This window comes from Saccopteryx leptura, chromosome 5, assembly GCF_036850995.1.
Source record: "Saccopteryx leptura isolate mSacLep1 chromosome 5, mSacLep1_pri_phased_curated, whole genome shotgun sequence".
Lineage (NCBI taxonomy): Eukaryota > Metazoa > Chordata > Mammalia > Chiroptera > Emballonuridae > Saccopteryx > Saccopteryx leptura.
In genome coordinates, this window is record NC_089507.1 from 116098627 (window position 1) to 116111763 (window position 13137).

Here is a 13137-nt window from a genome sequence, read left to right on the forward strand (position 1 = left end):
AAGCTAGTTAATATCTGTATGTAAACTGGCAGAATATTTTTCCTTTTAGGTCATATGAAGTTTGAGATTATAGAAATAACAACATTTTAGATGTACACTGACATAAGTGATGCTTATAAGCAACAATTTAAATTTGTTGTTTACCACGGAAAGTAATCTGGGCTGGAGAGAAAGAAATTGCTTTACATGGGTCATCACTAAGAAAGTTAGCATTAACTATAGTATATCATTGTTTCCTTTAGTGTCTTTATAAATCTTTCATATAGTAAATTTTAATTTTGATGGACTCTGTTATATTAGTGTAAAGACAATCTCAGTCTTCACCATACTTCCCACAAATATCTTATGATTATTCCTGGATAAGGAATGAGGTCAATGTGTGTGTGGGGTTTTTTTTGAGTAGTTTTCTAACATTCTTAAGAATCTTGCTTAAGGAAAAGAATCTCCTAAATTATACAATCTCTTTCTTATAGATGTACTTGAGGGATACAATGGAACAATATTTGCATATGGACAGACATCCTCGGGGAAGACACACACAATGGAGGTAACATTTTATAATCTGTACCTGGATGCAGTACAGGCACTACATACAGTTATTTGTGAAATTATTTTACCATGCTTAAGCATCTTTATTTATTACTCTTTTTAGTCTTTGCTTTTGCTCATTTGAATATACACAAGAAACTTCTTTGTTGGAATCTAATCAGTTCTTGAGTTTCAATAGTGAAATTATTGGGTTGGGGAATAAGTTCGTGGCATTTTTATATTTTATTTTACAACGATTTGTTTGCTCTTTGGCAAAGGGTAAGTATTCATTCGATAAAACTCTTTCTGCTCTACAAAACTATGTTAATTGTATTTTTGAGTTATTTAATTTTTTATTAGTTTTGAGGCTTAGAAATGGAATACCCAGGAGGCAAAAATCAACATTTTCGACACCTGCTCTTCTTTGCTTTTCATCGAGGTCAAAAAGCTGCCGAAGCAGCCCGGGACATTTGCGACGTGTATGGAGAAGGTGTCATAGGTGAGTCTACAGCACGGAAATGGTTTGCAAAGTTCAAAAATGGCGACTTTGACGTCGATGACACGTCCCGCAGCGGAAGGCCTTCTGAATTCGATGAAGAACGTCTCAAATCACTTTTGAAGGAGAACGGTCACCAAACCAGTCGTGAATTGGCGGAAAAAATGAACTGTGATCATAAAACGATTCTCAATCACCTTCATTCAATGGGATTTACTGAAAAATTGGGAGCCTGGGTGCCTCACGAGCTCAACGAAAAAAACAAAGTCGCCTTCAAATTGCGTCTCAGCATCTCACCCGCCATCGAGCAACACGTGGTCATAAACAGCGCTTTTTGTACCGAATCGTCATGGGAGATGAGAAATGGTGCCTATACATCAATATGAAGCAAAGAAAGGAGTGGGTGGCTCCAGGAGATACGCCAAAGCCGAGAGTCAAGCCGGACCTTCATCCAAAGAAGATCATGATATGTGTTTGGTGGGACTGGGAGGGCATGGTGCACTGGGAAATGCTCGAAAAGAATGCCACGGTCAACAAGGAGCTCTACATTGCCCAGCTACATCGCGTGAATGAGGCTATTCGACTGAAAAGACCTGATCGACATGGTCAAACCATACTCCTTCACGACAACGCCAGGCCCCATGTTGCACAAGTCGTCAAAGCCACACTCCAAGAGCTCGAATGGGAGGTCCTTCAGCATCCGCCGTATTCTCCGGACCTTGCACCGACCGATTACCATCTTTTCTGCTCCCTGTCAAACCATATGAAGGGCGTTACCTTCGATAACAAAGAGGTCCTTAAAAACTGGCTCAACAACTTTGACACCAGACCAGGCGATTTTTGGTGGAACGGCATAAACAAATTGGTCGAGAGGTGGGAAGAGGTTGTAAACAGCAACGGCGAATATATAATTGATTAACTATTGATATAATTATTGTTTTTTGTTTAAATAAAAGTCTTAGGTAAAAACGCTACGAACTTATTCCCCAACCCAATATATAAATATTTTAAATCATATATAGCTAAATTTTATCAGCATAACCACAAAATTATGAACATTTTAGAATGAAACAAATTTTCTTTTACTTTATTATGGGAAATTCTGAATGTTTGTGTGTTTTCAGTTCTATTCAGATCAGTTAATTTCTTACTCCTCTCTTTGGTCCTCTCTATCCCACCATACATGCCAATCTTCTCTGATAAGACTTGTCTTCACAGGCCCTGGCCGGTTGGCTCAGTGGTAGAGCGTCGGCCTGGCGTGCAGAGGTCCCGGGTTCGATTCCCGGCCAGGGCACACAGGGGAGGCGCCCATCTGCTTCTCCACCCCTCCCCCTCTCCTTCCTCTCTGTCTCTCTCTTCCCCTCCCGCAGCTGAGGCTCCATTGGAGCAAAGATGGCCTGGGCGCTGGGGATGGCTCCTTGGCCTCTGCCCCAGGCGCTGGAGTGGCTCTGGTCGCAACAGAGCAACGCCCCAGAGGGGCAGAGCAGCGCCCCCTGGTGGGCGTGCTGGGTGGATCCCTGTCGGGCGCATGCGGGAGTCTATCTGACTGTCTCTCCCCGTTTCTAGTTTCAGAAAAATACCAAAAAAAAAAAAAAAAAAAAAAAAAGACTGTCTTCACAATCATTGTTGCTGTTATTAATAATAGTTGTAGAACTGTTTGCGCTTTGCTTCTTGGAAACCTTTTTACCTGTGCTACAGAGCATCTGTTTTTATCATCTCTCTGAGCTTACTGTATAAAGTAAATGACAGCCTTTTTTTTTTTTTTTTTTTTGTATTTTTCTGAAGCTGAAAACTGGGAGAGACAATTCGACAGACTCCCGCATGCGCCCGACCGGGATCCACCCAGCACGCCCACCAGGGGGCGACGCTCTGCCCCTCCGGGGCGTCGCTCTGCAGCGACCAGAGCCACTCTAGTGCCTGGGGCAGAGGCCAAGGAGCCATCCCCAGAGCCCAGGCCATCTTTGCTCCAATGGAGCCTTGGCTGCGGGAGGGGAAGAGAGAGACAGAGAGGAAGGAGGGGGGGGTGGAGAAGCAAATGGGTGCTTCTCCTATGTGCCCTGGCCGGGAATCGAACCCGGGTCCCCCGCACGCCAGGCTGATGCTCTACTGCTGAGCCAACCGGCCAGGGCTAATGACAGCCTTTTTAATTTCGTTAATTCATTTTCACAAAATCTGACAACGAGGACATTTCTAGCATTTATATGAATTTGACTTGAGGTAGAAGAAACAATGCAGATTTATATGGAAAGAGGCTAAAACCCTTTCCTAGAATATGTTCATTTGCAAATATGGGTGTTAATTAATGATTAAACAAAAGTTAAGATTAGTTGGTAAACCATGTGGCTATACAGTACTTACATATAACTTACCAAAGTCTTTATATATACAATACTTATATGTAACTTACCAAATGTGTAATATTTGAATTGGATTTTTTACATACTCTTAGAACCATTTTCACCAAAAATGTCAACAAATTATAATTTCTATTTTCCTTTTTTTTTGGAACAGAGAGATGGAGAGAGGGACAGATAGGGACAGACAGGAAAGGAGAGAGATGAGAAGCATCAATCATCAGTTTTTCATTGTGACACCTTAGTTGTTAATTGATTGCTTTCTAACATATGCCTTGACTGTGGGCTACAGAGGAGTGAGTGACCCTTTGCTCAAGTCAGCGACTTTGGGCTCACGATCTTGGGGTCATGTCTATGATCCCAAGCTCAAGCCAGTGACCATGCGTGCAAGCTGATGAACCTTTGCTCACGCTGAATGAGCCTGTGTTCAAGCTGGCCGCCTCAGGGTTTTGAACCTGGGTCCTCTGCATCCCAGTCCAACGCTCCCTCCATTGCGCCGCTGCCTGGTCAGGCTGTATCCTATTTGCTATTGACTGACTATAAAGCTATATGTTGAAAGTTTTGAATTTTTTTTTTTTTTTTTTTTTTTTTACAGAGAGTGAGTCAGAGAGAGGGATAGACAAGGACAGACAGACAGGAACAGAGAGAGATGAGAAGCATCAATTATTAGTTTTTCATTGCGCGTTGCAACACCTTGTTCATTGATTGCTTTCTCATATGTGCCTTGACTGCGAGCCTTCAGCAAACTGAGTAGCCCCTTGCTGGAGCCAGCGACCTTGGGTTCAAGGTGATGGGCTTTTGCTCAAACCAGATGAGCCTGTGCTCAAGCCGGCGACCTCGGGGTCTCGAACCTGGGTCCTCTGCATCCCAGTCCGACGCTATATCCACTGTGCCACCGCCTGGTCAGGTGAAAGTTTTGAATTTTAATTCATACTTTTACATTCTATTTAAAAAGTCTTCTTTTGTCTTCTGTTTAGGGAAAACTTCATGATCCAGAAGGCATGGGAATTATTCCAAGAATAGTGCAAGATATTTTTAATTATATTTATTCCATGGATGAAAATTTAGAATTTCATATTAAGGTAAAATCTTTGGGGAAAAATTATATTTTATTTTATTATGCCTAGAATAATTCTGTTCGAAAAAACAATAAATGCTAATTTCCTTAAAGTTTTTAAAATAAATTTTGAGAATTATTTTATGAACAAGTATTATTGAAGATCATTTGAGTTAGTACACTTGGATACGTCATCTGCCATCAGATGACCTATCCAAGTTAGCCAAGTCTCTCTTGCCTTACCTTCCTTCTCTGTAAAATGAAGGAGTTTGTTTTCCTGTGGAACTTAAAAGTTCTTATACCAATCTTAAGTCATATTAGATGACGATTAATAATAGAAATTGCTTTTTAGTTATGTAAGCAATTTAGTGAATTTTGGTCTCCTGGTTAGAATATGAGCTGTGGCAGTTGTTCATAGCTCTGTCCTAGTCTAGATGGTATGTGGTACTCAGACCCTAGTAAATATTTAATAAGTGAATAAATTATTTTGTAATTTTAATTGGTTAATCTTTTTTCCTTTATTTCTTTGCCTTTTAGGTTTCATATTTTGAAATTTATTTGGATAAGATAAGGGACCTATTAGATGGTAAGTTAAATTCTTGCCTTTTGATCATTTTAAAATATGCGTTACTTTTTTTAGTAGTAGATATGAGGCCATTTCTTATTTATACATATGAAGTTGACTTAAGTTTTAGGAAACAGACGTTTACTTTTTTTAAGTTTTAATTGAATGCCTTTTGACACATGAAATAACTTATTTAAAGCAGATATTTACTAATGTGTTTTAAGTACTAATTAGAGCTTTGAACTGAGTTAGAGAACATGAGCCTTGGTCTTCTGTCAGCTATCAATTAGACATTGTTTGGGGGCAAGCCATTGAACTACTCTGGCTTAATGTTTTTATTTCCAAAGTGTGGGCTGTAGAGGTTTGACTGGACCTAAAGGTCTATGTTGCAGCATTGGTTTCTATGTAAATTTTCTACTGTTTCTACAGAATCTTCTTTTAATAGTGAAGTTTTTATATTCTTAAAGTTTACCTATTGTTATCATGCTGCTTTGGGAAGAAAACAACAGAACTTCACATCTAGTGTTAGAGTTTTAGTAAAGGGTTACTAATATTATTTATTTTCCAGTTTCAAAGACCAACCTTTCAGTTCATGAAGATAAAAACCGAGTCCCCTATGTAAAGGTACTAATAAAATAAAGTACAATGATTATTACTTAGAAAAGCCCTGAAATAAAAATTTGTAAGGATGTTGGCATACTTAAAAAACTATTTTATAGGGATGCACAGAGCGTTTTGTATGTAGTCCAGATGAAGTTATGGATACCATAGATGAAGGAAAATCCAACAGACATGTAGCAGTTACAAGTAAGTTAAATAGTATTAACGCTAAAGTATAAAAACTGCCTTAAATTATCATTATCAAGTTGATTGTGAGATTATTTTATTTTTTAAATAAAAGGTGGGTAGGTGGGCAGAGAGACAGATTCCCGCATGCACCCCAACCAGGATCCACCCAGCAAGCCCCCTACAGGATGATGTTCTGCCCATCTGGGGCTGCTGTTCCATTGCTCAGCAACAGAGCTATTTCAGTGCCTGAGGCGAGGCCATGGAGCCATCCTTAGTGCCCGGGGCCAACTTGCTCAAACCATTCAAGCCATGGCTGTGGGAGGTGAAGAGAGAGAGAGAAGGGGGAGGGGGCAGGGGTGCAGAAGCAGATGGGCACTTCTGTGTGCCCTGACTGGGAATTGAACCTAGGACTTCCACACACCAGGCCAGTGCTCTACTGCTGAGCCAAGCAGCCAGGGCCGATTATGAGACTTTAATGTTAAATAATGCTTTAGAACTTATTAGTAAAGGAAAGCCATGTTTGTTTATAGCTTTCTTTGTAATTTCATTGCAGATATGAATGAACATAGCTCTAGGAGTCACAGTATATTTCTTATTAATGTAAAACAAGAGAACACGCAAACGGAGCAAAAGCTGAGTGGAAAACTTTATCTCGTTGATTTAGCTGGTAGTGAAAAGGTAAATATATACATACGCATTTTTTTTTAATTTAGAAATTAAATTTAATGGGGTAGCAATGGTCAGTAAGAATACATAGATTTCAGGTAAACATCTCTGTAGCATTTGAACTATTGATTGCATTCTATGCTCATCATCCAAAATCAAATCATTTTGCATCACTGTGTATTTGTGCCTCTTTACTTCCCTCTCCCTGGTAACCACTTGACTTTTATCTCTGTCCATGAGTCTCTGTTTTTTATTCTGCCTGTGTGTGATCTGATTACCATTTTCAAACCCAAATAATCATAAAGAACCTATAATTTTTCCACAACTATTTAAATGTTAAATAAAAACATCTGTACCAGAATAATATTGTCTTTGCTTACTAATGTTGCCAAGTTTTTCCGGTAGATACCCAGTAGAGCAGCGGTTCTCAACCTGTGGGTCGCGACCCCGGCAGGGGTCGAACGACCAAAACACAGGGGTCGCCTAAAGCCATTGGAAAATACATATTTATTATACAATACATTTTTATATGTATTTCCGATGGCTTTAGGCGACCCCTGTGTTTTGCCGTTCGACCCCCGCCAGGGTCGTGACCCACAGGTTGAGAACCACTGCAGTAGAAGGATTGCTGGGTCATATTGCAGTTCTTTTCTTAATTTTTTGAGGGACCACCATACTGTTTTCCATACTGGCTGTACCCAGTTTACATTCCTAGCAGCAGATAATGAGGTTTCCCTTTTCTCTACAACCTCTCCAACACTTGCCTGTCGTGTATAATAATAGCCAATCTAACATGTCTGACTGAGGTGGGGGTCTCATTATAGTTTTGATTTGCATTTCTCTTGTAGCTAGTGAAGTTGAGCGTCTTTTCATATACCTGTTTGTTGTTTCTATGTCTTCATGAGAGAAGTGTCAGTTCAGTTCCTCTCCACATTTTTTGTTGTTGAGCTTTTTATATATTTTAGGTATTAACCCCTTGTCAGAGCTGTTGTTTGTGAATATCATCTCCCATTTGGTTGGCAGTTGTTTGGTTTTCAGTTTCTTTTCTTGTACAGAAACATTTTAGATACAATCCTAGTCATTTAGTTTTGCCTTTACTTCCCTTCCTTTTGGGGTCAAATTTATAAAATGTTCTCTACATCCAAGGTCTATGAGTTTAGTACTTATGTTTTCTTCTATGTAATTTATTGTTTCAGATCTTATATTAGGTCTTTGATCCATTTTGAATTGATTTTTATGTAGAGGGACAAACTATAGTCAAATTTCATTCTTTTGCATGTGGCTTTCCAGTTTTCCCAGCACCATATATTGAAGAGGCTTTCTCTTCTCCATTGTGTGTTTCTATCTCTTTTGTCAAAGATCATTTGCCCATATATACTATATGTGGTTTATTTCTGGGCTCAGTTCTGTTCTGTTGGTCTTTGTATCTGTTTTTCTGCCGCTATCATGCTGTTTTGATGATCTTGGCTCTGTAGTATAATTTGAAGTCAGGTAGTATGATACCTCTGGCTCCATTCTCTTTTTTTTTTTTTTTTTTTTTGGCCAGAGAAGGACAGATAGGGACAGACAGATAGGAAGCATCAATTCTTTGTTGTGGCACCTTAGTTTTTCATTGATTGCTTGCTCATATGTGCCTTTACCGGGAGGCTCCAGCTGAGCCCAGGACCAACTTGCTCGAACCCCTTTGCTGAAGCCAGCAACTTTTGGACTCAGACCAGCGACCATGGGGTCACTCTCAAACCAGCGACTCTGTGCTGACACTCTGTTCACTGTGCCACTGCCTGGTCAGGCTGATTACATGAACTCAGTAATCAGTTCATATCACTATTATTTGGACCATAGTCCACTTCAACCAATAGGTATTACTTTGACGTATGATGTATGTTTTTTTGAGAACTTCAGTTTATGTCATTATGAATTTTATTAAGTATCCTAATTTTTGTATTTTTTTATCCATATTGTCAAGAGTCTCCCTATGAAAACTGGCTACTATTCATTAGTCCTTTTAGTTTGGTTGTACTTATTTCTTTCCTTTGGATGAGTATTTCATTATTACTGTCCTATATCATTTGACTCTGGTTTATATAAAAATAAGTTTAAATGTTTTATGTATGTTTATCTTGACCATTTTTGCTGTTCCACTGATTTTGTTGTTTTATATATTTTACTTATTTTTTTTTAAAGAACCAAGTATGGGAACCCTGGCATTTATTTTGTCCATTTTCTTATTGATTGTTATTATTGCCTGATTTTGGTTATTTTAATTAAAGCTGTTAGGAACATTAAAAAAAGAAGCAAGTGTGCTTTTTATATATATAATTAAATTGAGTCTGTTTTTTAGTGATTTCGTCAATAATATTATGCTCTAGCAAATTTTAAAAGGTTCCCTTTATTCTAATGCAGCAAAGGAAACTTAACAAATTAGTAAACTGTACATATACAGGTAAATTGGTTATTTTGAGGAGCCACAAACTACGAATAAATTTGATATCTTTTTTAATTACATTCAGGTCATGCATATAGTTACTTAACCAAGTTCTCTAAGGAGTAATACTTGAGAAATAGTGGTACCTGGAAATGAACACTTGGCAAAAAAAGTCATGAAGCTTTTCATTTTCTCCCTCCCTCCCTCCCTCCCTCCCTCCCTCCCTCCCTCCCTCCCTCCCTCCCTCCCTCTCTCCCTCCCTCCCTCCCTCCCTCTCTCCCTCCCTTCCCTCCCTTTCCTCCCTTCCCTTCCCTCCCTTCCCTGCCTTCCCTTCCTCCCTGCCTTCCTCTAGTTATTTATGACTTCAGGACTTGATGGAAAATTCAAAGAAAATTCTCTTAAATTTTTCATTTTATTCCTTTTCTATTTTTTAATTTTATGTGTAGGTTAGTAAAACTGGAGCTGAAGGTGCTGTGCTGGATGAAGCTAAGAACATCAACAAATCCCTTTCTGCTCTCGGAAATGTTATTTCTGCTTTGGCTGAGGGCAGTGTAAGTATATGTCTTTTATTTCCCTGCTCTTATGGGGAATTACTTTAGAGAGAAGTGTGTGTGTGAGAGAGAGAGAGATTCACTGTGTTTGAGTCAATGTGTATGAATTTGTCTCAGAAATTTATAGTATTGGTATGTATGTCCAAGTTCGCATCTTACTATAAAATAACAAATCACTGTAGTATAGCATATTTAGGTAACATTTTATTATGTAGAAACCCATTAGTCTTCTATGTTTTTTGTTTTTGTATGTAGACATATGTTCCATATCGAGATAGTAAAATGACAAGAATCCTTCAAGATTCATTAGGTGGGAACTGTAGAACCACTATTGTAATTTGCTGCTCTCCATCATCGTACAATGAATCTGAAACAAAATCTACACTCCTTTTTGGCCAAAGGTTTGTTATTAAGAAAATACAGAGTGTGAACATAGGCATTATGTTTATTAAATCTAGGGAAATAGGTAAATATTATTCAAATTAATACATATTGTTAGTATGCTAAACACAACTTTTAATTCGAGGGACAGATAGTACAAGTGAGGTACAATTTTCAGACTGCTTGGATTTGAATGAAGTTTTAGTACACATTAAAGTAAATTGTTAATATTAGTCAGATTTATGTGAGAAGCTTTAACTCAGCATTAAGGAAAATAAGCATTTAAATCAGGTAATACAGTACAAGTCTGTTACATATAATTCTGTTAAGCTTGTTGGCATTGTGATGGGGTTAAAATAATAGCCTAGGAAAATAATGGTGGCTTTATCTTTGTCCTTCAACAATAATTTCTTAATTCAGTCTTGTAAATGAATTGGAAAATATAGACCCTCATGTTTTATCCTCATCAGGTTGCTGATTCTTCTTTTTAAAGATATACACAGATGTTGGAACTGACCCAAATTTGGGGTATGAATAAGCACTGTACTAATTATAGCTTGTGGTATTTAGTCAGAGTTAACTGGACAAGAATGGTTACATTAAACTACCTAGACTTATTTACATATATTACATAGAGAGAGTAGGTATCAATTGAAAATAATTCTAGTCACATTCTTTTTTTGCCCAATCACTTTTCTTAGGGCCAAAACAATTAAGAACACAGTTTGTGTCAATGTAGAGTTAACTGCAGAGCAGTGGAAAAAGAAGTATGAAAGAGAAAAAGAAAAGAATAAGACCCTGCGGAACACTATTCAGTGGCTTGAAAATGAACTCAACCGGTGGCGTAATGGTAATAACTTACGAATTTGTCATTTTTAGTTGTTAAATACAGATTTAGAGCTATTTTATAAATTTGAGATTCAGGTATGAATATAAATAAAATAATGCATATCCATTTCCACTTTTTTTGGCATAGGGATCATCAAAAATGAATAAAGTCTTTTACATTAAATTGATTTTACCTGAAATAATAGAGGTACAAAGAAGGCCAACTTGGAAGCTATAAAGTCACAAGATGGAAAGGTGTCTAGATTGGGATGGAAGTAATAATCTAGCTTATAAGGATAAGGGAGAGTCAGAGGTGTTAGCAACTTTTAAAATCTCTGGGACTGAGCAGATAAGCAAGTTGGTAGCTGCTGATATTGAATAAAATTGCAATTAGTTTTAGGCAGGTGAATTTATTAATCATTCTATTGTCTTATTTTAGGCGAGACAGTGCCTATTGATGAACAGTTTGACAAAGAGAAAGCCAACTTGGAAGCTTTTGCAGTGGATAAGGACATTGCTGTTGCCAATGATAAACCAGCAGCCACAATTGGCGTTACTGGAAACTTGACCGATGCTGAAAGGAGAAAGTGTGAAGAAGAAATTGCTAAATTGTACAAACAACTTGATGACAAGGTAGATATCGTTCATCATCTATTTTGTTCTAGAATATCACTGATATAGGTATATTTATTTTATAATTTTACATAATTGGTCCTCATTTGTGACCTGTATATACATCTTTCTTGATATCTTAACAGATAAATCCTTTTGAAAATCATTGTATTAACAACAAATAGAAAATTACAATTTGTTTCTACACAGAAACTGTATGAGGCATGGCATGTCTTCCTCCCCTCCGCCCCCATTTTTAAGCTTAAAGAACTTTCTTTCTAAAGGAAATTTGGCATTGGGTCAAAATTAGAGTTCATATATCTTCCTGCAGTAGTGTGAAAAATAACAAATTATGAACCAAATAGAAGACGGAAAATACAAAAACAGTAAATGCAATAGAGAAAAATAGTTCTAGTTTTGTTTTTAGGTGGTATTTTTATGTATTTAAGCAGAGATGGCAGGTTTGATGTGGTTGCTTGGCCGTTATTTTCAATAATAGCTTTGAACATGTTAATTATTTTTTGCATTTAAAATATTTGGTTCTTTTACGTGCCCTGACTGAGGATCAAACCTGCAACTTTGGCGTCTTGGGACAACACTCTAACCAACTTGAGCAACCTGGCCAGGGAACTTTTTTTCTTATTGCATGAAAATTATTTTCTAGGCCCCCCCACCCTTTATAGCATGATATAAGTGTTACAATTATTATATAATTGGAAGATTGCATCTGTTTCAACATTTTAAGAGATTGGAATAAGCTAGGTTGAATTTGGAGAAATTATTTTGAAATATTTGATGGGGCGTTAGTAGTTATCTTACATTTTGTGTTAGGAAACAGTTTCAGCCAGGTTGTGAGCTACTTGTTACGTTAAAATTCTAGGATGAAGAAATTAATCAACAGAGCCAGTTAGTAGAGAAATTGAAGACACAAATGTTGGATCAGGAAGAGGTAAGTTGAATACTTTTCATATTATTCCCAGAAAACTTTTATAGTTTGTCATTGAAATTGAAGACCACAGATGTTGTGATCAGGAAGACCTTCCATATTATTTTCAGAAAAACACAAAAGGTTTTCCCTACAGAAATATCCCCCTTTTACTACTAAGCACTTTGTCATGTTTCGTTCTTCCTTTATGGCTCTTACATTCCATCTTGTATTCCATTTATTTATGTACTTCTCATTTATATTCCTCAATAACAAAGTTTTCATTTGATTTCCCTCCTGTCTCCCACAGTGTCTAGCCTGCACATAAATCTCAGTAAATCTGTGACTAAATCAATGTTATCACACTTAACAGCATCCATGTTGCCTCCTCTTTGTGCTTAGCAAATATATATTTTTATAACTTGTATACTTTTGGTGACTACTCTTTCCGGTAGCTTCTGGCATCTACCAGAAGGGATCAAGATAACATGCAAGCTGAGCTGAACCGCCTTCAAGCAGAAAACGATGCCTCTAAAGAGGAAGTAAAAGAAGTTTTACAAGCTTTAGAGGAGCTTGCTGTCAACTATGATCAGAAGTCTCAGGAAGTTGAAGATAAAACTAAGGAATATGAATTGCTTAGTGATGAACTAAATCAGAAATCAGTAAGATATTTTTTTCTTTCTTCATACTTCAGTACCTGTATTTTTAATTGAAAAATTACCTAAGTAGGTACAAAAATTAGGGGATATTTTATCGCTTTATATTCATTTTGAAATGTCCCCTAATATTTGGGAACAGTATGGAACAGTATGGGAACCTATGGCTCGCGAGCCAGATGTGGCTCTTTTGATGGCTGCATCTGGCTCGCAGACAGATCTTTAATAAAAAAAATAATGTTGAAAATATAAAACATTCTCATGTATTACAATCCATTCATTTTCTACCACTCATGTTCATGGT

General features: G+C 37.5%; 1 protein-coding gene across 2 annotated transcripts in view; it reads left to right on the plus strand.

Annotated features, from left to right (window-relative positions):
• The window catches only part of KIF5B (kinesin family member 5B), a 56860-nt gene that overhangs the window by 22051 nt on the left and 21672 nt on the right, over positions 1–13137 (plus strand). For both annotated transcript variants that reach the window (XR_010751743.1, XM_066387277.1), the window contains exons 3-14: positions 474–547; positions 4356–4460; positions 4973–5021; positions 5569–5624; positions 5720–5807; positions 6343–6467; positions 9327–9431; positions 9687–9832; positions 10514–10662; positions 11080–11273; positions 12133–12201; positions 12633–12839. Coding sequence is in view for 1 of the 2 variants with exons in the window: in XM_066387277.1 (XP_066243374.1) it covers positions 474–547; positions 4356–4460; positions 4973–5021; positions 5569–5624; positions 5720–5807; positions 6343–6467; positions 9327–9431; positions 9687–9832; positions 10514–10662; positions 11080–11273; positions 12133–12201; positions 12633–12839 (1367 nt within the window). In the remaining variant the exon portion in view is untranslated. The remainder of the gene's footprint in view (positions 1–473; positions 548–4355; positions 4461–4972; positions 5022–5568; positions 5625–5719; positions 5808–6342; positions 6468–9326; positions 9432–9686; positions 9833–10513; positions 10663–11079; positions 11274–12132; positions 12202–12632; positions 12840–13137) is intronic.